Source organism: Stegostoma tigrinum, chromosome 9 (assembly GCF_030684315.1).
Source record: "Stegostoma tigrinum isolate sSteTig4 chromosome 9, sSteTig4.hap1, whole genome shotgun sequence".
In the NCBI taxonomy this organism is placed as follows: domain Eukaryota; kingdom Metazoa; phylum Chordata; class Chondrichthyes; order Orectolobiformes; family Stegostomatidae; genus Stegostoma; species Stegostoma tigrinum.
The window spans coordinates 20021465-20047085 of record NC_081362.1 but is presented as its reverse complement, the minus strand read 5'-3'; the positions used below and the strand labels follow the sequence as shown (position 1 = coordinate 20047085).

Sequence of the window (25621 nt, the reverse complement as noted above, 5' to 3'; positions counted from 1 at the left end):
TGCAACTCATTAGATGCTTTATTGAAATATGGTTACCCTTGTACTGTAGGAAACATGTTGAGCAATTTGCATACAGGCTGTAATAAGTAACAATAATCTGTGTTAGTCATATTGACTGAGGGATAAATGTTCACTGGTCACCATGGAGAACTCCCTGCTCTTTGAGAAAGCGTCATGCTTTCTTGCTGAAAACTCTATTTAATGCCTTAACCAAAAGGCATCAAGTGTGACAGTGTAGAGTCGTAGAACTGTATTGCATGAAACAGACCCTTCGGTCCAACTCAAAAGAAAGTAGGAGGTGCTGCTCTGTGCAATCTTCTTGGCACTGCCTTTACTATGGATATTGCTGCCACTTGGATTGAATGAACAGGTCTAACCATCTTGCCCAAGGCTGTGATCTATTGAGTGACTCTTGTCTGAGGTGCAACCGCAATCTGTCACTCCACTAAAAGCTCCGATCCCAGAAGTGAGCAGTTGCAACTGATGTGGTTTCGGCCACATTTCCACCTTTAGTAGCATTCCAGCTCCCCAGAAAGAGTCTGGGAGAGACAGAGGATAATCATATGTAATCAGCAGTGTTAGAATGATGAGGCAGTAATAGTAGGGGATTTGAATTACCCAAGTATTGACTGGGGTAGTTTTAGTGTATGAGATGAGGTAACAAAATTTTTAAATGCAGATATGTAGAAAGCACTAGCAGAGGAGAATGCAGTTCGGGATCCAATATTCAAAATAATCCCAAAGTCACACAACACTAGGTCACCTGACAAAGGAGCAGTGCTGCGAACACTTCTGATTTCAAATAAACCTGTTGCACTATAACTTGGTGTTGTGTGACTTCTGATTTTGTCCACCCCAGTCTAACACTGGTACCTCCACATTAAACTAATCCTAAACAGTTGAAGGGTATATCAGTAGGGGGAATATTTCAGCAATGATGTCGTTACAACAGATTTGGGGAAAAACTCCACTATCCTGCATTCAATGTAAGAGTTAGAGATTTAATCAAAGTATACAAAGAGCCCAGTTTATCTATCTGAAGAATTTGGTTAACAGGAGGCACTGACTAGGCTTCTGTACAAGAACTACTGTTTATTAGAAATAACTACATGCTAACCACAGGCAAAACAAAACTGATTTATCAATCTATGGCTCTACTACCTGAAATTGAAGCTGTAATCCCCTATTTAACCCCTTGTACGTCTGACAGATAAAAATAGATTAGTTTTATGGGTGGAGGAAAAATATTCCTGGAGAAACAAGTTCAAACTGATGCTTTGAGGTGTTTGTTTTTCTTTGCAAGGCCTTCTGTTCTCCAAAATCCTTCTAGAATCTTTGTTCTTTGCTAAAGATGCAAGGAATTTACAAGTTAACTGTTCAGTTTTACAGTTGCTGCTTACAGGCAATTGTATAGTAGAAATAGTGGTAGCAAGAAAGTGACTGTCCTTGGGCATGAGTTGCTTTTTGCAGAGATATCGATTTTCAGATGTTGCTTCCAATCTGAAGAAAACCTACATATAGGTAAGCTTGCCTACATTATTCACAAGTACAAACTCCTCAGCTACCCAGGAGTAATTAAGAGTTGTTGTCACCCTGTTAACCTTTGATAAAGTTATAGCCAGTTGTAGATAACAACCAATCAGCAGTCTTTGCTGACCAAATCTCAGTTTGTGCACACACCTTGGTGACATGGCATCTTACCTCCTCACCCTATTTGCAAAGCAATAGTGTAGACATGACCCATTCAGGCCAATGTAGATTTTACCAGTTTCAAAATCTCCCACTCCTGGCCTCATCCCATGACCACCGTCCCTCTCGTCCTGCCCCCTTGACTTGACAAAACCTGTCCATCTTTTCTCCCACCTATCCACCCCTCCCCATCCCACCTACCTTCTCCGGCCCCATCCCCGCGCCCCCCCTATTTATTCTGAGCTCCGCGCGCTCTCTCGCGCTCTCTCTCGCGCTCTCTCTCTCGCGCTCTCTCTCTCTCGCGCTCTCTCTCTCGCGCTCTCTCTCTCGCGCTCTCTCTCTCGCGCTCTCTCTCTCGCGCTCTCTCTCTCGCGCTCTCTCTCTCGCGCTCTCTCTCTCGCGCTCTCTCTCTCGCGCTCTCTCTCTCGCGCTCTCTCTCTCGCGCTCTCTCTCTCGCGCTCTCTCTCTCGCGCTCTCTCTCTCGCGCTCTCTCTCGCGCTCTCTCTCGCGCTCTCTCTCGCGCTCTCTCTCGCGCTCTCTCTCGCGCTCTCTCTCGCGCGCTCTCTCGCGCGCTCTCTCGCGCGCTCTCTCGCGCGCTCTCTCGCGCGCTCTCTCGCGCGCTCTCTCTCGCGCTCTCTCGCGCGCTCTCCCATTCCTGAAAATGGGTCCTGACCCAAACTGTCAGCTGTCTTGCTCCTCTCATTCCTCTCATGCTGCCTGGTCTGCTGTGTTCCTGCAGCTCCATAGGCATGGGACGGGAGAACTCGAACGCATTGCTTGATGCTCTAGAAGCATTTTAACAATATTTTGACATTTACGTCTGTTGCCATAGCTTCCAGGGCTATGGGCCAAAAGCTAGAAAGTGGGATTATTGTAGTGAGATCTTTATTGATTGGAGTGGATATGATGGGCTATATTGCTATCTCCTGTTCTGTGAACACATGACAGGTTTTGTCAAGATTCCTTTTTAGAAAGAGAGAGTAAACGTTACATTTCTGATGAACAGTCACCTGACTCCATATTAACTCTGCTTTCTTTCCACAAATACTGCCAGACCTGCTGAGTTTCTCCAGCAATTTGTTTTTGTTTTAATGTCCAGCCTGTAGTTCATTCTTTTGCTTAAGTAAATGTTTATTTCTCCACACAAACCATACTTGCAACAATGCCCATTCTGTCACAGTCAGAAGAGACATAACCACAAGACAAATTGATTGCAAAAGAAACAAGCAATTAGGTTTTTAATCTCAAAAAAAAATCCCTGTTACTTTGAGTCTTTTGAGATGGAAACTGGAAATATTGTAGATGCTGTAATTCTCTTTTGCACACTGAGGAAATGTAGATCAGTATTTTGGTAATTTCATTGCATTACTACCTGTGACAGCAGGTTTCTGACTTTGCTCCCATTGAAGGACAGTTGAACCTTGCATTAAAGATCTGATCTTGGCTTTTCAAATTGTAGACATGTGGCTAGCCCACTTCTCTGCCTGTTGGTGGATTCTAGGTAAGATTCTTCTTTCAATGGACAGGATCCTCCCTCGGTTTCCTTGTCTCTCTGACTTCAGTGTGAGGATGGGACCTTGTCCGCAAGGACAGTCTGACAGTCATTCCTATTTACAGCGCCGTGGTTCAGAATATCTTCAGCAGGTAGAATTGGACAACACTATCAAGTAGGTTCCCCGCCCATCCTTCATTGTTTTCTCAACGTTTGTCAAAGACCTAGTCTAACAGTTAAGTTTCTTTAGGATTGTACCAAGTTGAGCAGTATTAATGCCACCAAGCCTTCAAAATGGATATTAAAGTGCCCCGCTCAGAACACTCTTTGCCCTTGTCACCTTTGCTGCTTCCAAATGATTTTCAATATGGGGTACTGATTTATCAGCTAAGGAAATGGTAGTCGGTGGTGATCAGGAGGTTTGGGAGGTTTTCTTGTTCTTGTTTGACCTGATGCTGTGAGAGTTGAGAGGTCTGGAGTCAATATTGTGGAATTACAGGATGATTTTCCCCCGACTGGATGCCACTGTGCTAGCCTTTGGAACAGGACACACCCAGGAATTATAATGGTGTTTGAGCCATTTTCTATAAAGTATGATTCAGCAAGTATGACTATGTTAGGGTGTTGCTTGTTTAATCTCCCAATTTTGAAGCAAATATTGGTCAGAATATCAGTGCAGGACAACAGGGCTAGGTGTGTCATATTGTTACTGGTATCTAGGCTGGTGTTAAGTGTTCTGTACAGTTGCATTGAATCATAGAATCATAAAATCCCTACAGAGTGGAAGTAGGCCATTTGGCCCATTGAGTCCACACTGTCCCTCAGCATCCCACCCAGACCTAACCCCTACCCTATCCATGTAACCCTTCATTTTTGCCATGGCTAATCCACCTAGCCTGTTTATCCCTGGTCACTATTAGTTTAGTGATAGAGCCCCTACAATGTGGAAACAGGCCATTCGGTCCAACAAGTCCACACTGCCCATTCAAAGAACATCCCACCCAGACCCATTCCTGTACCCCTCCATTTCCCATGTCTAAACATCCCTAGACGCAATGGGCAATTTACTATGGCCAACCTATTGAACAGGCACATCTTTGTACAGTGGGAAGAAACCAGAGGAAACCCAGGCAGACACGGGAGAATGTGCAAACTCCACACAAGGGTGGATTCAAACCTGGGTCTCTGGTGCTGAGACAGTAGTGCTAACCACTGAACCACTGTACTGCCTCAGTGCTTTTGACTTTTTTGTAGTGGCTTGTTGACACCAAGGGTCATGTTTTAAGATAACCACGTTACTGATAGTCTGAAATCACATGTACATCAACTCGTTTGTGGTGGCAGGTTTCCTTTGAATGATAATAGTGAACTGAGTTTTTAGCTGGAGCCTTTGTGATACTAGTCTGGTTACTTTGCCACTGTACCACCACTTCTCCTACTTTTAGACACCACCCTTTGATGAAGGATGTGAATGTTTGTTTGAGTACAGAAAAGGTTCTATGAATATGATTTCTAGGGTGAGGGATTTGAGTTCCTACGATAAATTGGCAAAGCTAGCATTCCTCTCCTTGGGGAAGAGACTTTTGATCGATATGCTCAATCATGAAGGGTTGAGATAGAAGGCAAAGAGAAACTGTGTTTCCATTGGGGTGACTGAAAACCAGAGGAAAACAGTTTTGTGGTGATTTGGCTAAAGAATGGAAGACAACAAAAGATCAGGAACTAGAATTGTTTTTCTGTGGTGGACATAGATTGATCTTGCAGTTTTTAAAGGGGATTTGGATAAACGCCAGAAGATTAATATTTGTTGGGTTATTGGGAAATGGTAGGAGAGTAGGGATAACTGATATATAGACTTCCTGTGGTGTAGACATCCCATAGTCCTGTCTTGTTTCTGATGTCTGTGCACTGATACAAGATTGTACAATATCGAAATACAACAAAATCCTATGGCACAACTTGAAAATCAGCAAGGTTCTCCCTGGTGTCCTGACCATAACGCATCATTCAGGCAACATTGCAGAAATAAATAATCTGGCCCTTAGGTCATTAGTGCTTGTGGGATTTACCTTGTCTATCTGCCAGCAAATTGATGTTTCCTCTGCTATAGCAGTGATTTTTTTATATAAGAAATATTTAGCGTCATAACACTTAGAGGCATTTTAGTGTTGTTTTAAATTCATTCATGGGGTATTTATTGTCCATTCCCAGTTGCCCTTGAGACAGTTAAAGTGAGTGCTGCCCTGAATCACTGCAGCCCACTTTCTATACTCTCAATGCTGTTAAGAGGGAGGGATTTCCAAAATTTTGGCCCAATGTCACTGAAAGAATAGGGAATCATTTCCAAGTTGGTGAATGGCTTGGAGGGGAGCTTGCAGGTGGTATTTTCCCTGCTGCCCTTCGCCTTCTAGATGAAATTGGTACTGGGTTTGAAAGGTGCTGTCTAAGGATCGTTGGTGAATTCCTGCGGTGCATCTTATAGGATATACATACTGCTGCCATTGAATATCATGGTGGAGGGAGTGAATGTTTGTGGACGTGGGGGCGGCTTTGACCTGTGTGGTGTCAAGCTTCTTGAATGTTCTTGAATCTGCGTTTATCCAGCTGAGTTCCATCATAAACCTGATTTGCGTGTTGTAGTTTATGGACAGGCCTTTTGGAGTCAGGAACTGAGTTAATTCCTGTAGAATTTGTAGCCACTCTATTTATATAGTGAGTTTTGTTTAGTCTCCAGTCAATGGTAATGCCCAGGATTGTGATAGTGGGGGAATTCAGTGATGGTAGCACCATTGAATGTCAAGGGACAAGGGATAGATTCTCTCTTTTGGCGCTGGTTATTGCCTGCCATTTGTTTGGCATGGGTGTTACTTGCTATTTATCAGCCTAAACTTAGATATTGTGCAGGTCTTTCTGCATTTGAACTTGGACTGCCTTGGTATCTGAGGAATCAGAAATGGTGCTGAACATTATGCATCCTAAGGTCACTGTCAGTAATAGTTGCTGATGATTACATTGTTCAGTGTATTGTGAAAAACGCTGTATAATTGCAAGTATGGATAGTCAGTGGAAAACAGGATTACACTAAGCTATTATCTAAATTGTAGTTTGTAGATTGAGAAGCTAATGAGAAATGATGAGCTTTATATGTGCGAATCCACATTACTGAAATGCAGTTTATCTTGACATCTCACGTCTATTTTTCTCTAGCTTTGATTTTAGAGCCTATTTAAAAATGTATGCAAATTACTGAAAAGCTACAACTTTATTGTAATAAGGAATACCTGTATTGTGCTTACAGTATAGCAACAAAACTCTGAAAAAGACAAATTTGTCATTTCCTTCATGTTACTTTTAATAAATTCATAAGGGTTAGCAGCAACATGTTCATAAACTTATTTAATGACATTGAAAGCCATCATTGGAATTGTTTTCTTTGTGTGATGACCGGATCCCAATAAGAATTGGGGATGAACCACACTCAGCAATAAGAAATATATTTTCCCTGCATTACAGTATTTGAACAGTTTGAAGCCCTGGATATACTTGATATTCCTTTGAAAATGCACACGTTGTTCACTTGTATGCTGTAGGAGTCCAGAGAAGATTCTATGCTTATTGTTGAATGCAAAATATTTATTAATTGTCCATCTGTTAATATAACAATACTGATCTTATTTATCCTTCTCTACATTTTTGATTTTCTTTCCTTCCTGTTTTAGGTCCTGAGCACTCAAGGCTACCATGTAGTTGCATTCGATTATAGGGGTAAGTAGTTCTGTAGCTGTAATCATCTGGAGTGAAGAGTATTTTAAATAGTGTTTGTCTGCATATCCATAGATACTGGTAAATAAAATTGCACTGATATTATTTCTAATGAGAAATGGGTTGTACAAAAATACATAGCACGGGCAGTAATAAAGGTTAAAAAATATGATTTTCTGCACAAAGAATAACCAGAATTATGTAATTTCACAGTACTTACTGCATAAGCAGAATTGGCAGTATACGCGAGCTTAAATTACTACTCTTGCAGTTTCACTGCCTATCTAGTGACCCTTGATACAACAATGTTTCTGTGAATCATGGCCTCTGTTTCATTTGAATACAAACAGGACCAAAACTGTGTGTTTTTATTTTCTTGCTTCAGAGAGTATAATTAAATGAGCTGAATGAGCACAGCAGGCCAAGCAGCATCTTAGGAGCAGGAAAGCTGATGTTTCGGGCCTAGACAGGAATGGCCCAAAACGTCAGCTTTCCTGCTCCTAAGATGCTGCTTGGCCTGCTGTGTTCATCCAGCTCCACACCTTGTTATCTCGGATTCTCCAGCATCTGCAGTTCCTGTTCTCCCCAGTATAAATAAATGGGCTTGTTTTACCTGTTATCTCCTAATTTCAATATTTTTCCTTCAGATTTATTTTATATTTGCCCTCCTTTCTGGTAATGATCACACCGTATTACGGAATGGTGCTATGTGGGGCTGAATTGTCCACTTGCAAACTTCCTTATAGAGTCATAGAGCTGTACAGCACAGAAACAGATCCTTTGGCCCAACTTGTTCGTGCCAACCAGATACCCTAAATAAATTTAATCTTATTTGCCAGCATTTGGCTCATATCCCTCCTAAACCCTTCCTGTTTGTATACACATTCAGATGCTTTTTAAATGTTGTAATTGTGCCAGCATCCCACTTCCTATGGCAGCTCATTACATACATGTACCATCCTCCTGTGTGGAAAAGTTGCCCCCTTAGGTTAATCTTAAAATTTTTCCTCCTCTTACCTTAAACCTATGTGCCCCCCCGCCCCAACCCGTCTCACCCACACCAGGCAAAAGACCTTTGTTCACCCTACCTCTACCCTTCATGATTTTAAAAACTTCTATAAGGTCACCCCCCGCAGCCTTCAATGCTCCAGGGAAAATAAGCCCAACCTATTTAGCCTATCCCTATAGCGCAAACCCTCCAACCCTGTTAATATCCTTTTAAATTTTTCTGAACTCTTGCAAGATACACAACATCTTAGCTATAGCAGGGAGACCAGAATTGCACATGTTATTCCAAAAGTGGCCTAACCAATGTCCTGTACAACGGCAATATGACCTTTCAACTCTATATGCACTGACCAATAAAGGCAAGCGAACCAAAAAGTACCTTTTTCTCTGTCCTGTCTACCTGCAAATCCACTTTCAAAGAACTGTGAACTTGTACACTAAGGTCTCTTTGTTTGGCAGCAGTCCCCAGGACTTTGTATACAAGTCCTGCCCTGATTTGCCTTTATAAAATACAACACCTCAGATTTATCTAAATTAAACTCCACCTGCTATTCCTCGGCCCGTTGTCTCATCTGATCAAAGTCCTATTGTACTCTGAGGTAACCTTCGCTGTCCACTACACTTCCAATTTTGGTGTCATCTGCAAACTCATTAACCATACCTCCAATGTTCACATCTAAGTCATTTATATAAATGACAAAAAACAGTGGACCCAGTGCTGATTCTTGTGGCACACTACAGGTCACTGGCCTCTGGCCTGAAAAGCAACTCCCCACTGCTACCCTCTGTATTCTAAGTTTTTGAGCTAGTTCTGTATCCATATGGCTAGTTCTCCCCGTATTCCATGTGATCGAACCTTGCTAACCTGTCTGCCATGAGGAGCCATATCAAACACCTTACTGAAGTCCATATCAATCGTGTCCACCCGTCTGCCTTCATCAGTCCTCTTCCTTACTTCTTCAAAAAAATCTCAATTCAGTTGATGAGACATGATTTCTTTCTTTTATTGATATGGATGCAATGTTTCATTTATGCATGTATAAAATGGAGATATAGGTATCTATATATAGTGGGGAATTCTGTGATGGTAGTGCCTTTGTATGTCAAGGACAGTAGGTAGGTAGATTCTCTTTATTGAAGTTATTAATTACCTGGCATTTGTATGGCATGAGAGTTACCTGCCACTTACCAGCCTAAGACTGGATATTGTCCAGGTCTTTCTGCATTTGGATATGGACTGCCTCAGTACCTGAGAAATCGCAAATGGTGCTAAATATTTTGCGTCATAAGGCCACAGCTGGCAGTAGTTGCTGATGATTGCACTGCTCTGTGTATTGTTACTTATCAGCCTAAACCTAGATATTATCCAGGTCTTTTTGCATTTGAACTTGGACTGCCTTGTTACCTGTGGAATCAGAAATGGTGCTGAACATTATGCATCCTAAGGTCACAGCTAGTAATTGTTGCTGATGATTACGCTGTTCGGTGTATTGTGAAAAATGCTGTATGGACAGCCAGTGGAAAACAGGATTGCACTAAGTTATTATCCAAATACAGTTTGTTTTACACGGTAGAAGTACTGTCCCACTGTATGTGGATTGACAAGCTAATGAGAAATGATAAGTTTTATATGTGCGTGTGAAAAACAAGATTGCATGAAGCTATTATCCCATTGTAGTTTGTTTTACTCTGTAGAAGTACTGTCCATAGCAGTTATTGGTGGCAGTGACTAATGCCTAGTCCTTGTGAAGATGAAGTCTTTCCTCCACGCTAAGGACACCCTCCACTGTATTGTATGACACTACCACTGTTAAGTGGGATAAATTCAGTCCAGATTTAGTAGCACAACAATGGATATCTATGGGGCTCTCTGGGGTAGCAGAAGCAGCTGCATAATTTTAATCCATCACAATATTTGATCTTCCAACAGGATGTATCCCTTAATCTGTCTAAATATGCTGCCTTGTCCTTACCCTTAACAACTTTTTCTTCAACTCCTCCCCCTTCCTCCAAACTAAAAGCATGGCTGTGGGCACCAATATGGGTCTGAGATATGCCTACTTCCTCGGAGGAAATGTGGAACAGTCCTCTTCTGCCTTTTACACTGGCACCACTTCTCACTACTTCCTCTGCTATATTGATGACTTTATTGGCGCTGCCTCTTGTACCCAACCACCACCACCACCACCACCACCACCTCTGTCCAAGGCTCTGGAAAATCTTTCCAAATCTAACAGGAGTTCACCTGTACATCCTCCAACCTGGTTTACTGTATCCACTGCTTCCTATGCACTAGTGAGACGAAGCGCAGACTTGGTGACTGATTCGTGGAGCACCTGCACTCTGTACATGATGATCAACAACACCTTATGGTTGCCAACCATTTTAATTCCCCCTCCCCTCCCTTTGATGACATGTCAATCCTAGGCCCTATCCAGTGTCACAATCACCCCACACACAAACACCACATATTCTGCCTTGGGAGCTTACAGCCCAATGGCCTCAACATAGAATTCACCATTTTCAAAATCCCCCCACCCTTGGCCTCATCCCATGTCCGACCTTCTCTTTCATCCCCACATCCTTGACCTGACCCTACCTGTCTATCATCTTTCCTACCCAGTCGTCCCACCCTTCCCACTGACCAATCTCCGCAGTTCCCTACCTTCATCCACCTATCACCATCCCACCAACCATCCCCCAGCAACCCCCATTCCCTCTTACTTCTGAGCTCCCATTCCCCTCCCCAGCCGTGGTGAAGGTGTAAACCTGAAAGGTCGACTTTCCTGCCCCTCTGTTTTCTGACATGCTGTATTCCTCCAGTTCCACACTCTAGTGACCCTGACTCCAGCATCTGCAGTTCTTGCTATCACTTTGTAGTCCTGTACTGTAGTTTCAATGGGTTAGTACCTCATTTTTAGGTATTCCTCACAGTTGTTCTTAGCAAGCTCTCATGTTGAACCAGGGTTTACTGTTTGGCTTGACAGGAATGGTAGACTGAGGAATATGTCCTACTGGAAGATTAAAGACTGTAGTGGAGTAAAATTATGCTGCTGCTTCTGCTACTCTACAGTGCTTCGTGGATGTCCAACATTGTGATTTTAAATCTTATCCGAATTTATCCCACTTAACACAATTGTAATGCCGCACAATACAAGGGAGGGTCTCCTTAGTGTGGAGACAGGACTTCATCTTCGCAAGGACAGTGAGTTGGTCATTGCTATCAAGAACTGCTATGGGCTGGTGTATCTATGGCATGTGGATTAGTGGGGATAAAATAAGTGTATTTTTACCTTGTGTTACATAAAGCTCTGCTTGGAAGAATTGAGGTGAGCTAGCTCAGTCAGTATAAAAACAAAGTTACTGGAAAGGTTCAGCAGGGCTGGCAGCATCTGTGAAGGAAAAAGCAGAGTTACTGTTTCGGGTCCGGTGACCTTTCCTCCGAACAGTCAGTAGTTTTTCTCCCAACTACTCATGCTGATTAGAATTTGAAGTTTCTCATACAGTGTGGATTTAGTAGCTTTGCAATTCATGGTAATTTTGTAATTCAAGTAAACAGACTGTACATGACTCAGATACAAACTTTAGGCTAAACTGTTTTTCTCAGCATAAACCTTACCTAAACATGTTATCAATTTTTGCTATCTGCAAAACCTTACAACTGGGTGCTCAGGTTGGTCTCTTTAATTATGCTGAGGATTTTCAATAAACAGAATAAGATGATAATAGTGAGCAGAGAATTGAAAACACTGAAGATTACGTGCTGGTTAATAGGCACAATGTGAATGAGTATATTTGCCCATTCTATATGGGAGCAAGTCCAAATTGTGCTGAAATCTTTTCTTCCTTTTGGAGTACAATTTTTATAGGTCGGATGACCTTTACTAGTGCAAATGTCATTTCAAGCATAACACTAATGATAATTTGGGACCAATTGACATTTTCCTTATGAGAAGTGAATTGTTGGGACAAGAGAGATGGAGCTGTATGTATCGCTCTAGATCCAAGATTTAATACAGACTGTGAAAGATATTCCATTCCTCTGCTCACTTCATCTTGATTAGCGTGCAGTGAATGAAAAACCAGTCTTTTTAATATCATTTGTTCAGGTATCTAATTGATAATTAATAATATTTGAGAACCTCAATTACCTTCTTCATGGGTGACTCCCTGAAAAGTGTCTCAAAGGTACAGGGCAAACTTGCTCATCTGGTAATCACAATCTTGGTCCATTCTGACATTCTGTTCATGGTGTTGAGCCCTGGTGTTGATAGATATATGTATGTTTTAGCTTGATTACCCAGTAGTGAGAGCAGTATGTTGCAATGAATAAAAATCAGCTAAATTTGAATATGCAGATTCATATATGTTGATACAAAACTTGGAAGCATTATAAACTGAGGAGGATAGATAGGTGACACATGAAGTTCAACGTGGAGAAGTAATGAGGTGGTGTATATTTCAGTAGGAAGAACATGGAAATATGAAATCTGATAAAAGATACAACTCCTAGAGGGGTGTAGGAGCACCATTTGGTTAGGTTAAACCATTTGGTATTGTTAGAGCAGGATGACTAAATAAATCACTTAACACCTGGAGTCCGCTTCCAGCATCAGAGTTTATTGATGTTAAACTGGTGGGAAGAAGCTTCTTCCCTGAATAAAGGCAAGACATACATTGTACATTTATTTTATCTCCCCTTTAGCACTTACAAATCAATCATGTCATTAATTAATTCATACCTAATCAAATTAATCATGACTGTATGGTAAGTGATGGGCAGCCTTACAGACAACCCCAGGTATTCACATAATCTGTATTTATTGGACAACCTCATCTTGATCCTTGAGCATTTACGATGCATCTTATTCAATCCACATTGCAATGTCTGCTGATTGCTGCATCTGAAATTTAGTTCTCCCTCTAAGCAGTGTGGGGGCCTTTCCTTCTGTCTTTTAAGGCTGTTTTCTGTAGCAATTTAGCGGCATCTCTCATGCTTATTGTTGTTTTAAAAAAAATGTTCAAAATCCAGAACTCTGATTACCAGGAAATCTTAATTTAAATTAAATAGATCTTTTATTCTGTTTGTGATGGATTTCAGACCTTAAATCAGCTAGATATGGAATTCTTCATATTCAAGAGTGTCCTGATCTACCTGTCTCTGCATAAACAACTGCAGCCGCGTGTTTGCAACAGGATCCCAAGTGTGCTATCTTAATACCTGGGATATATTCTGTCTACACAGCTACAATTGTCCTAACTTATGGTTTATTTCAATATATACTACACCAAGCAAGCAACTACCTCTGGTGCAATCCCTGTCAGTCATTTTGTCAACAAGAGAATCACATTCAGTCATTTTATCTGGCTTTATGGCTGTGGGCAGCCTCAGTATCATGGGATTTATTAATATGGACATTGAATGCAATAACAGGGAAATATGTTGAACTTGCTTAAGACGCTAATTCGGCTTCAGCTTGTGTATTACATCCAGGTCTGGAACTTCACTTTTTAGGAAGGATGTGAAGGAAGAAGATATTACAGAAGAGATTTGCAAGAATCATTCCAGGGATGTGGAATTTCAGTTAAATTTGATTGGAGAAGCTAAGATTGTTCTCCTTGGAGAAGAGAAGGATGAATGGAGATCTGATTGAAGTATTCAAAATTGTAGGTGGACTGAGCAGTGTAAATAAGGAGAAAATGAAATGAGAGGGCACAGACTATTTTTTTAAATACATACATGATAGAAGGAAGAACTTCCTCATTGCAACAAATGGATAGTGTCTGGAAATCATTGGCTGAGAGTGTGGTTGAAGGAGGTTCAATCGAGGCATTCAAAAGATCCTTATTTGAAAAGGAGGAATGTATAGGGTTATGGAGAAGGCAGGAGACAGCTCTAGATAAACTGGTCATTTGAAGACCCAGCAAATGATGGGCCAAGTGACCTCCTTTAGCACTGTGGTGATTCTGTTATAATAAAACCTTCTAGATGTGAGTTTGCTCGCTGAGCTGGAAGGTTAGTTTTCAGATGTTTTGTCACCTTTTTTTTTTATTTGAAAAAATATACTTTATTCATAGAATGTACAAAAAATAAAACATTTATACACCTACCCAGTCATGCAAGCCACTCCGGGTTACCCGGGGGTACGTACACCAACTAAAGGGAAAAAAAAACAAAACAGAGAAAAAAGAAACCAAGCAAAGAAACCGCCCCGGCAGTCGTCACCCCGCACAGCCCCAGTTTGCCCCCTGACCAGTTGGGGAAGGCGCCAGCTGGGCCCAGTTACCAGATAGGATTCTTTTCCCTTTTCTGGACGAGGGGGCTCATACGGTGGTCTTTCCCCACCGCGCCTTGGCGGCGGCTGCCCCAAGCTTCAGCGCGTCCCTCAGCACGTAGCCCTGGACCTTGGAGTGCGCCAGTCTGCAACACTCGGTCGGGGTCAGTTCTTTCAGCTGGCAGACCAGCAAGTTGCGGGCAGACCAAAGAGCGTCTTTCACCGCATTGATGGTCCTCCAGGCGCAGTTGATGTTGGTCTCGGTGTGCGTCCCCGGAAACAGCCCGTAGAGCACGGAGTCCCGCGTCATGGAGCTGCTCGGGACGAACCTCGACAAATACCACTGCATCCCCCTCCAGACCTCCTGCGCATAGGCACACTCCAGAAGGAGGTGATCGACAGTCTCGTCCCCCCCGCAGCCACCTCGAGGGCAGCGTGCGGTGGTGCAGAGATTCCGGGCATGCATAAAGGATCTCACTGGCAGAGCCCCTCTCACCGCCAGCCAAGCAATGTCCTTGTGCTTGTTTGAAAGTTCTGGCGATGAGGCATTCTGCCAAACGACTTTGGCAGTCTGCGTGGGGAACCACACGACGGGATCCACCCTCTCCTTTTCCCGAAGGGTCCTGAGGATACTACGTGCTGACCACTGCCTGACGGCCTTGCGGTCAAAGGTGTTTCCTTTCAAAAATTTCTCCACGAAGGACAGGTGGTACGGAACGGTCCAACTACTCGGAGCGTTCCGCGGCAACGAGGCCAGGCCCATCCTTCGCAACACCGGGGACAGGTAGAACCTCAGTAAGTAGTGACACTTGGTGTTTGCGTACTGAGGATCTACGCACAGCTTGATGCAGCCACACACAAAGGTAGCCGTCAGGGTGAGGGTGGCGTTCGGTACGCCCTTTCCCCCATTTCCCAGGTCTTTGTACATGGTATCTCTGCGGACCCGGTCCATCCTCGACCCCCAAATGAAGTGGAAGATGGCCCGGGTGACCGCAGCGGCGCAGGTCCAGGTAATAGGCCAGACCTGCGCCACATACAACAGTACCGAAAGCCCCTCGCACCTGACAACCAGGTTCTTACCCGCGATGGAGAGGGACCGGAGCGTCCACCTGCCCAGCTTCTGCTTAAATTTGGAGATACGCTCCTCCCAAGTCTTAGTGCATGCCCCAGCTCCACCAAACCAAACACCCAGCACCTTCAGGTAGTCTGTCCTGACGGTGAAGGGGATGAAGGAGCGGTCGTCCCAGTTCCCGAAGAACATGACCTCGCTCTTACCCCTATTGACTTTGGCACCCGAGGCCAGTTCAAACTGGCCGCAGATGTCCAACAGCCTACTCACCGACCGACGATCGGTGCAGAAGACGGCGACATCATCCATGTACAGGGAGGTCTTGACCTGAAGGCCTCCACTGCCTGGGATAGTCACGCCCTTCAGGCTCACGTCCTTCCTGATGGAGGCGGCGAAGGGCTCCACACAGCACACGAACAAGGCAGGAGAGAGCGGGCAGCCCTGCCTGACTCCAGATCTAACAGGAAAACTGTCTGATTCCCACCCGTTGATCGAGACTGCGCTAACGATGTTGGCGTAGAGCAGCCGGATCCAATTGCAGATGCCCTCCCCGAACCCCAATTTGGAGAGGACGTCCCTCATGTAAGCATGAGAGACCCTGTCGAAGGCCTTCTCCTGGTCCAGGCTGACGAGGCAGGTGTCCACCCGCCTGTCCTGTACGTAGGCGATCGTATCCCTGATGAGCGCGAGGCTCTCAGCGATCTTCCTGCCCGGCACAGCACAGGTTTGGTCAGGGTGAATCACCGACTCCAGGACAGACCTGACCCGGTTGGCAATGACCTTGGCCAGGATTTTGTAGTCCACGTTCAAAAGTGAAATGGGACGCCAATTCTTAATTTCTTCCCTCTCCCCCTTCCTCTTGTAAATGAGGGTGATGATGCCCTTCCTCATGGACTTGCACATTTCCCCTGCCCGAAGTGCACTATCGTACACCTCCAGCAGGTCCTGGCCGACCAGGCCCCACAGAGCAGAATACAGCTCGACTGGTAAGCCATCGCTTCCGGGAGTCCTATTCCTCTGCAAGGACATGAGGGCTCTGGTCGGCTCGTCCAGGGATATCGGCCGGTCCAGCCACTCCCTCGTGCCGTCGTCTAAGACCTCCGTGATAGACGACAGGAACGACTCGGAGGCCGTGCTGTCCGTGGGCTTCGTGTCGTACAGTCCGGCGTAGAAGGATCTGCTGATCCTCAAAACGTCGGGCCGAGACGACGTCACCGAGCCGTCGTCCTCCTTCAGCCGGCTAAGCACAGAGCTCTCTTTGTGCACCTTCTGAAAGAAGAAACGCGAGCACGTCTCGTCCTGCTCCACAGAGCGGACCCTGGACCGGAAGATTATCCTGGAGGCCTCCGCGGCGAAGAGCGAGGCTTGCTGGCCCCTCACCTCGCGGAGGTCCTCCGTGACATCGACCCCCATCAACTGCAGAAGGAGCAGGTTCTGCACCCTTTTCTGGAGTCGCGACAGCTTTCCCCGCCTCTCTCTTGCCTTCTGAACACCCTTGAGGACAAAGAACCTCTTGATGTTCTCCTTCACCGTCTCCCACCAGTCGCCTGGAGACTCAAAGAGGGGTTTCACGGTTCTCCAACCGGTGTACTCCCTCTTAAGCTCCTCGACATTCTCTGGGGTCAACAGAGTCGTGTTGAGCTTCCACGTCCCCTTGCCGGCCGGCTGGTCGTCCTGTAAGTGACAGTCGGCCAACAGGAGGCAGTGGTCAGAGAAGAACACCGGCTCGACACCAGTGGATCTGACCGAGAACGTCCGTGACACAAACAGGAAGTCTATCCTTGAGCGGATAGACCCGTCTGGCCGCGACCAGGTGCACCTCTGCTGCGCTCCGTCTGCAGGGGTGCTGAAGACGTCGAGCAGCTTGGCGTCCTTCACCGTGCCCATCAGGAATCTGGACGTGACGTCCAGTTGACTCCCCCCACCCGCTGTCCCCACGCCGGATCTTCCATCTGCATCAATGATGCAGTTGAAGTCTCCGCCTAGGATGACCGGCCTGGACGTAGCCAGCAGGGGTGGAAGCCGCTGCAGGACGTCCAACCGCTCACTCCGTACCACTGGGGCGTACACGTTGATCAGCCTCAGGGGAGCATTCCTGTAGGTGATGTCAGCCACTAGGAGGCGCCCCCCCACCACCTCCTGAACTTGAGAGATGGTGAAGTTGTGCCCCCGCAGCAGAATAGCCAGGCCCGAGGAGCGACAGTCGTTACCCCCCGACCAGATCGAAGGCCCACAGGTCCAGGCGCCGGACCATTTCCCGTACCTGCCGAGGTGCGGTATCCCGCACTCCTGCAGAAACAGGAGGTCCGCCTTGATGGTGGTCAGGTAGGCCAACGTGGACACACATCTCGCGGTTGACTTGACGCTGCGCACATTAATGCTCGCAATTCGTACCCCCATTGTGGGCAGTGACCGCAGTACCCTCCCCAAGTCCAAGGTCCAGCCCCTCCATCTGTCCCTTCATGCCCATTGCCCGGGCTAACTGCTGGACGCTCTCTGGGCTCAGGAAACCGTCTGTGCTGCCTTCCGGGTGGCATCCCCCCGTCAGGGGTGCGGAGGCAGGAGGGTCCGGCTCCGGATCAGGCTGGGGACGTGCTGTTTCCTCCTTCCCGCCTGGAAGTTCCGGGGGGCCCCCCAGTGCTCCAGCGGCACTTGACTGGGTGTCGGAGTGAGCCTCAGGACGCCTCCCGTCACCTGGAAGTGGGGTGCTGCTTTCCTTCCCCCTCGAGACCTTTAACTTCTGCTTCGGGTGGGCCCTCTCCGAATCCTCCTCGTCAGAGGAGCTCTTATAGCCCCCCTGTAGCTGTCTCTTCCCTCCTGATTGTTGCGGTTCCTGGGCCCGTCGACGCACCTTCCTCCTCGCTTTCCGGACTGTAGTCCACTCCCCTGGGTCGCCTGTCGCCGCCTCCATTGGCTCCGGGTTGTCGGGGGGGGAATCGGAGCCTGCAGGGGTGCTTTGCTGGCCTCGGGCCCATCCTGCAGGGCTGGGCCCTCCTGCACGGCCTGGCCCTCCTGCACATTAGTGGGGTCCTTGCTGGGCCCTGGTGCCTTCCTCTCCTCCGGGGGGGCTGGCCCCGCATTTCCCCTGCCGGCGACCTGGGCGTAGGTGGTACCCCGCCGCGGGCATGCCCTATAGAAGTGGCCCGCTTCCCCGCAAAGGTTGCAGCTTCTCTCTCGTGGGCAATCCTTTGCAAGGTGTCCCTCCTCCCTGCAGTTCCTGCAGATGGTGACTTTGCAGTCGGCCGCCATGTGACCTGACCTACCACAGGCATGGCAGACTTTAGGTTGCCCTGCATAGGTCAGGTAGCCCCTGCTCCCGCCGATCGCGAAGCTGGACGGTGGGTGTGCGACATTCCCGTCTGCGCCCATCCTCAGCGTCACCTTGACCTGCCTCTTACTCGTCCAGATGCCAAAGGGGTCCACCATGTCAGTTAGGTCCCCTTCCACCTTCACATACCTTCCGAGGAAGGTCAGGACATCAACTGCTGGCACATGCGGGTTGTACATGTGTACAGTCACCATACGGCTCCTCTGTGCTGGCATCACAAACAGTGGGACAGCGGTCAATACAGAGAGGGGGCCCTCACCTCCTTTCTCCTTGAAAACCTCCAGGAAGCGCTCGCAAAGCTTGGCACTCCGGAAGGTCACATCGTAAAAACCCCCTCCGGGGAAATCCTGCAGGCAGTAAATGTCCGCAGCAGCGAACCCACAACAGTCCAACAGGACCCTCTTCACGAAGAAGGTGCGGTCCACAGGTGCACCTTCATCCACCTTCTTTACGGAAACACGGATGGTGTTCCGGACCCCCTGACCTGGGGCACGAGCACTTGCCGCAGCCATCGTTGCAGGTTGGCTGCTCCCCTGAACCAGCATTAGGCCAAAGCCAGCATTAAGATCCACTGGTCGCAAGGGTGCACAGCCAACCCGACTACCTCCTTTCACCTCCAAGACAGCACTCTCGTCCTCTCAGTCCACAAGAGAGTGGGTCTTTATTGTGTTTGAGATGTTAGCTGGTTCACTGAGCTGTAAGGTTTGTCCCCAGATGTTTTGTCACTATTCTAGGTAACATCATCAGTGAGCCTTCGATGAAGCGCTGGTGTTATGTCTTGCTTTCTATTTATCTGTTTAGGTTTCCTTGGGTTGGTGATGTCATTTCCTGTTCTTTTTCTCAGCGGATGGTAGATGGGCTCCAAATCCATGTGTTTGTTGATGGAGTTCCGCTGGAATGCCATGCTTCTAGGAATTCTCGTGCATGTCTCTGTTTGGCTTGTCCTAGGATGGATGTGTTGTCCCAATCAAAGTGGTGTCCTTCCTCATCTGTATGTAAGGATACTGGTGATAGTGGATCATGTCTTTTTGTGGCTAGTTGATGTTCATGTATCCTGGTGGCTAGCTTTCTGCCTGTTTTTCCAATGTCGTGTTTGTCACAGTTCTTGCAAGGTATTTTGTAAATGACGTTCGTTTTGCTTGTTGTCTGTATAGGGTCTTTTAAGTTCATTAGCTGCTGTTTTAGTGTGTTGGTGGGTTTGTGGGCTACCCTGATCCCAAGAGGTCTGAGTGGTCTGGCAGTCATTTCGGAAATGTCTTTGATGTAGGGGAGAGTGGTTATGGTTTCTGAGCCTGTTTTGTCTGTTTGTTTGGGTTTGTTGCTGAGAAACCGGCGGACTGTGTTTATTGGGCACCCGTTCTTTTTGAATACGCTGTATAGGTGATTTTCTTCTGCTCTTCGTAGTTCCTCTGTGCTGCACTGTGTGGTGGCTCGTTGAAATAATGTTCTAATGCAGCTTCGTTTGTGGGTGTTGGGATGGTTGCTCCTGGAGTTCAGTATTTGGTCCGTATGTTTTGTTTTCCTGTAGACGCTGGTTTGAAGTTCCCCATTGACTGTTCGCTCTACTGTGACGTCTAGGAATGGTAGTTTGTTGTTGTTTTCCTCCTCCTTTGTGAATGTTATGCCAGTTAAGGGTATTATTGATGGTCTTGAAGGTTTAGTGATGACAAAGGTGTCATCCACGTAGCGGACCCAAAGTTTGGGTTGGATGATTGGCAGAGCTGTTTGTTCGAGTCTCTGCATTACTGCCTCTGCTAAGAACCCTGATATCGGAGATCCCATGGGTGTTCCGTTGGTTTGTCTGTAGGTTTTGTAATTGAAAGTGAAGTGGGTGGTAAGGCATAGGTCCACTAGCTTGATGATGAGGTTGGTGGTGTCTGGTGTATGTGTCTTTGGTTCTTCTAATAGTGTAGTCAGTGTTTCTTTGGCCAGGTTGATGTTGATGGATGTGAACAGGGCTGTTATGTCAAAGGAGACCATTATTTCATCCTCTTCTATCTTGGTGTCTTTGGTGTTCAGGAATTCTTGGGTTGAGTGAATGGAGAAGCGTGAGTCTTCTACTAAGTGTTTTAGTCTTTGGTGTAGTTCCTTGGCTAATCTGTACGTTGGTGTTCCAGGTAGCGAGACTATGGGTCTCAGGTAAGAATATTTTGCAAGAGTGGTGGCTAATTCAGGAGGGCAATGGAAATGCACTATGTGTCTTTCTGTAAAATGAAGTACTATATTCCAATTTCATTTTTTTCTTTTACTGATTCTGAGAAGGTCGAAGATAGTTCAATAGGAGTGAATGAATGTAATTGTTTATTATACATAAAAATCTGAGGGAGTGGGTGATGGGAGTAGCAATTTTAAATATTGAACAAGACGAATGCAGTGCGAATGAATACTCACCAAAATGAAGTGTGTAACCTTCAGCAATGTTAGTGACAGCAGAATTTGAAAAATAGTATATTCCTTTCATGAAGATAAATTTGACACATTTTTTGGGAGCTTTAGAAGAGCAAGCAAAGCAAATTTACTTATCAAGATGATAGCAGTCAGCTTAATGAGATTGAATTGAGAAGTCACACATCATCTTGTTGTCATGTATTTGATGAACTTCAAAAATTTTAATGGAACTTTTGAAGGCATCATTATCAGGACAGCTTTAATGAGTTCATTGTAGAATGCAATGAGATCTTCTGAGCAGTGAGTCCTTTCATACAATAAATGAGTTGGTTGAAGTAGTAGAATTTATTACAATGAAGTTGCACGACTTCAGTTTATTATAGTTCAGTTCTGTGGAATGCTTCCTACCTGTTATAAATCTCCATTGCTAAGGATAATTGATCCACTGCAACTGCAGTGGTTATACTAGAATTGACATTAGAAACAAATCTTTTCTGTCATCAAATTTTTCTAAAGTGTTTAAATTTGATAGCATTGATGTCTTTTAAAGAGTTGCTTGATGCAAATATGAGAGTAGATGGCATAAAGGTACAGAGTAATAAGAGGTAGCTGGAATTGGAGGGAAGTAATGTGAAGTATAAGCAACAAAAATAAAAGAAAGACTTATAATTGGTCCTTTCACAACCTCCAAACATCTCAAAGGGCCTTATAACCAAGGGTGTGCTTTTGAAGTCCAATCATTGTTATAATATAGGAAGTGTGGGTGCCAGTTTACACGGAAAGCTCCCACAAACAGCAAAAAGATAATGACCCTGTTCTGAGCAGGTAGATGTTGACCATAACATCAGGGATATAATAAGCCTATTCTTTTGTCAAATTACTATCATGGGGTCTTCTACATTTGCCTGGGAGGGTCCATTTAGGTGCAGTTTAAAGTCACTTGTGAAAATTGACATTCAGTAATGCAGCATTCCCTCAGTTGTGCATTGGGCTATCCATTTTAAGACTCAAGCAAACTTAAAAGCACTATTGACTAAACATGCTTATTGAAGGCAACTGTTATGCTTTGAAGTATAGAACAAAACTTCCCCTTTTAGTTGATGACACAGTTGGGTGAAAAAAATGCACTTGTCTGCTAAATAGTTGCTCAATTTTCCTAGAGATAGCCCAAAGCAAATATTACCTCCAGACTTCAGAACAATCACATGACCCTCTTCATTTTACTTTTAAATTAAGACTATGGAACCAGAACATAAGAAGAATATCATAATCATTACTTGCAATATCGCTAAGGATCCCAATTGCCCTGTTACAACTTGCTTCTTGAAAGTTGGCAGAATGTTTTATATATGTATTCATTGTCTTTCTCAATACTTTAGAAATTAAATGGCATAATTTCAATGACTTTCTTCATTCTTGCAATGCTACATGGGGTAGATGCAGGAAAGCTATTTCCTCTGGCTGGGGTGTCTGGACCAGGGAACAGTGTCTCAGTACAAGACAGGCCATTTAGGATTGAGATGAGAGGAATTCCTTCATTTAGAAGGTGGTGCATCTTTAGAATTCTTTGTCCCAGAGAGCTGTAGATGTCCCATCATTGAGTATATTTAAGACAGAAATTAATAGATTTCTATATAATTAAAAACATCAATGGATATGAGGATAATGCAGAAAAAATGCAGATACAATCTCATTTGAATGGTGGAGTGGGCTTGTAAGGAAGAATGTTCTCTTCCTTTTCCTTATGTTCTTGTGCCTCAATTGGCCTTTTTAGATGATTCACTTCACACTGTGCTGCACAAAATTTCATCTGCTAATTGTCTGCCTGTTTTTGCCTGTTTTTATGACTTTCTGAAATCTGGTACCAACCTCTCCTTGGTTAATAGAATGCTAGGCTTTGTGTCATCTGAAAACCTTAAAATTATACTATGTATACCAACATCCAGTTTATCTACATATCAAATGGAGTAATGACCTCAGGATCAACAGTTAAAACACATGACTGCCTTCTTCCCTCTAGTGTGAAAAGCACATATTCATCCCTGGTCTTGGTTTTCTGCCCATAGCCAATTTTGTATCCTTACTGCCACTTACTTAATCCCATAGTCTTCAAATTTTATCTTTTGAAAGTCCATATATGCATCAACCACATTATTTCCACCCACTCTTTGGTTAGCTTCTCTTAAGAACTTTTTCTCTGACAATCTGACCATCAACTGACAGCCCCTTTAAATACTAATTTATAAATGAGGAAGCTGAAAATATTCAACATCTGTGTGTTCCGAGTTAACTGATCATCAGTATGCAAGATTTCAAACAACGTTTAATACGGCAAAATGAGTAGCTGCAACTAATTTTTTTAAGAAAAGAATTGATGGTTACATGAACGATTTGAACAATTCTATATCAACTCAATCAGATACCCACTTGAGCAAAATGATCAGTCATTTACAGCCAATACCGAGGTAGAGTGGTGTGTTGTTTTGGCTTGTTTACGTTAAGGAAATAGGGAGAATCTTGTGGAAGTTTTCCTATTGTTTCAGTGGAATAGATTCTAGGATATATCAAATAATATGAATTTTGTGGAAGGGAGCTGATATGTTGGAGTAAGTGGCACTTTCTTATTTTATGTTCCTTGTTATTTTCTCTGTGCACTGACTTTTCTTGCTTGTCTTCCCCCTGCTCCAACACTTTGATCTCCTTGAATGCTTAGTTGTCCCATTCATCTTGGCCTCTATCTGTGTTTCTCAATATCTTCTAGTTAACCTGTTCAAAGCCGGTGTTGCATATTTCTAGAACAGGTGCAGCTTTAACCTGAGCCTCTTGTTCAGAGGTAGGGGCACAATCTCTGCACCACCAAGAGCCCTCTGCCTCTGTTTCTACGCAGGGAGAGAAATCAATAGGCTATGTTAGGGATTGAACAGAGACATGTACAGTAACTGAGAGTTAAGGAGGAAAGTTTTTGGGGGGATGCCATGTAAGTAACATGTGAGTACCTGGAGTAGCCAGGTAAATGCTAATCGTCATAGTTTATGCTGTGTAATGGAATGTGATCACTACACTGTCTTAAAGCTGCTTCTTATGTCATTTTCCCGTTGCTCTGTTTCGGACTTTGATGGATTTCCCTACTAGCTACGTTCAGAAGTACTTAATTGTCTATAAAGTACTTTGCAATATCCATGTTGAATGGTGTTATGTAAATTCGAATATTTCCTTCTGTTTGTAAGTAAGATGGTTGATTTTGATTTTTGGTGGGGCTGCCAACAGGTAATGGGAGGGAAAATCTGATGGGATGAATTATGCACAGACTATCTGCTAATATTATTGCCCATAAAATTTATTCATCACTTTTCTGCCCCACCAGTGATACGGTTTTCTTGGCTGTGATAGTATTCATGCAATATGGACATGTTTGGCAAGGCCAGAATTTGCCTAGTCCTAATTTGCCCTTGATCTGGATGGCTTGCTGGGTCATTTTAGAGTAGGCAGTTCAGAGCCAACCAAAATTTTATTGTAGGTCTGGAGTCACATGGAGTCTAGAGCAGGTGGGGGTGGTGGTTTCCTTTCCTCAAGGACATTAGTGAACCAGATATTGTTTGTTTTTTAAAACAAAATTGATGACTGTTTCATAAACATCATTTCTGAGACTAGCTTTGAGTTCCAGATATTTATTGATTTTTGAAATTAAATTCAACTAGCCACCATGGGGAATTTTTACCAAAGATCCCAGAGCATTAGCCTGGGCCTCTGGTTTATTAGCCCAGTGACATTGACACTATACCAGAGCCTCTTCCCAATGGCAGAATTATCTTTCTTTCCAGCTGCTTTCAGCCAATAGTATGTTCCCCAAATATTTATTTCAACTTACTGACCTATTGTAACATATGATTTGGGATTAAGCTTACCCTCGTTCTTCCAAGTCTCTTGTTCAATTCTTCTGCACAGCTACATAAGTGAAACAAGTGAATGAGAATTTGCAGCCTAAATCTATACTGTACCACTTTGGGGCACAACTAAATGGTACATCCGTATTCCTAACAACAGTACTGCTCTGCAAATCATTTTCAGTAAGTTGTCTTCCACAATTTTTAAGACTTTGTATGTAAATTGTATCTTGCACAACTTTTGAATGTCCGAAAATAGTTCACAGCCCGTCTGTATAGGAATTCCTCAGGGTAGGGTCCAGACCTGAACTATCTTCAGTTTCTTCATCAGTGACCTTCCCTGCATCATAAAGTCAGAAGTGGAGATGTTCATTGTGTAATCATCAGTGTTCAGCGCTAACCACAACTCCTCAGATACTGAAGCAGTCCATGCTCAAATACAACAAGACCTGGACAATATCTAGGCTTGAGCTGACAAGTGAAAAGTAACATTCAGACATAACAAATGCCAGGCAATGACCATTTCCAATAAGAGAATCTCACTACTGCCCCATAAAACTCAACAGTGTTACCAACACTGAATCCTGCACTATCAACATCCTGGGGTTACCATTGGCCAGAACGCAACTAGATTCACCACATATACACAGTGGCTACAAGAGCAGTTCAGAGGCTAGAAATCCAAGTAACTCTCGAACTGACTCCCCAAAGCCTGTCCACCATCTA

The 25621-nt window shown here is 44.6% G+C and overlaps 1 protein-coding gene across 2 annotated transcripts in view; it reads left to right on the top strand.

The window, feature by feature from the left end:
* Nucleotides 1–25621, top strand: part of abhd12 (abhydrolase domain containing 12, lysophospholipase) — a 145468-nt gene that overhangs the window by 52712 nt on the left and 67135 nt on the right. For both annotated transcript variants that reach the window (XM_048536825.1, XM_059648391.1), the window contains one exon: nt 6901–6946. In XM_048536825.1, coding sequence (XP_048392782.1) covers nt 6901–6946 — 46 coding nt within the window. The remainder of the gene's footprint in view (nt 1–6900; nt 6947–25621) is intronic.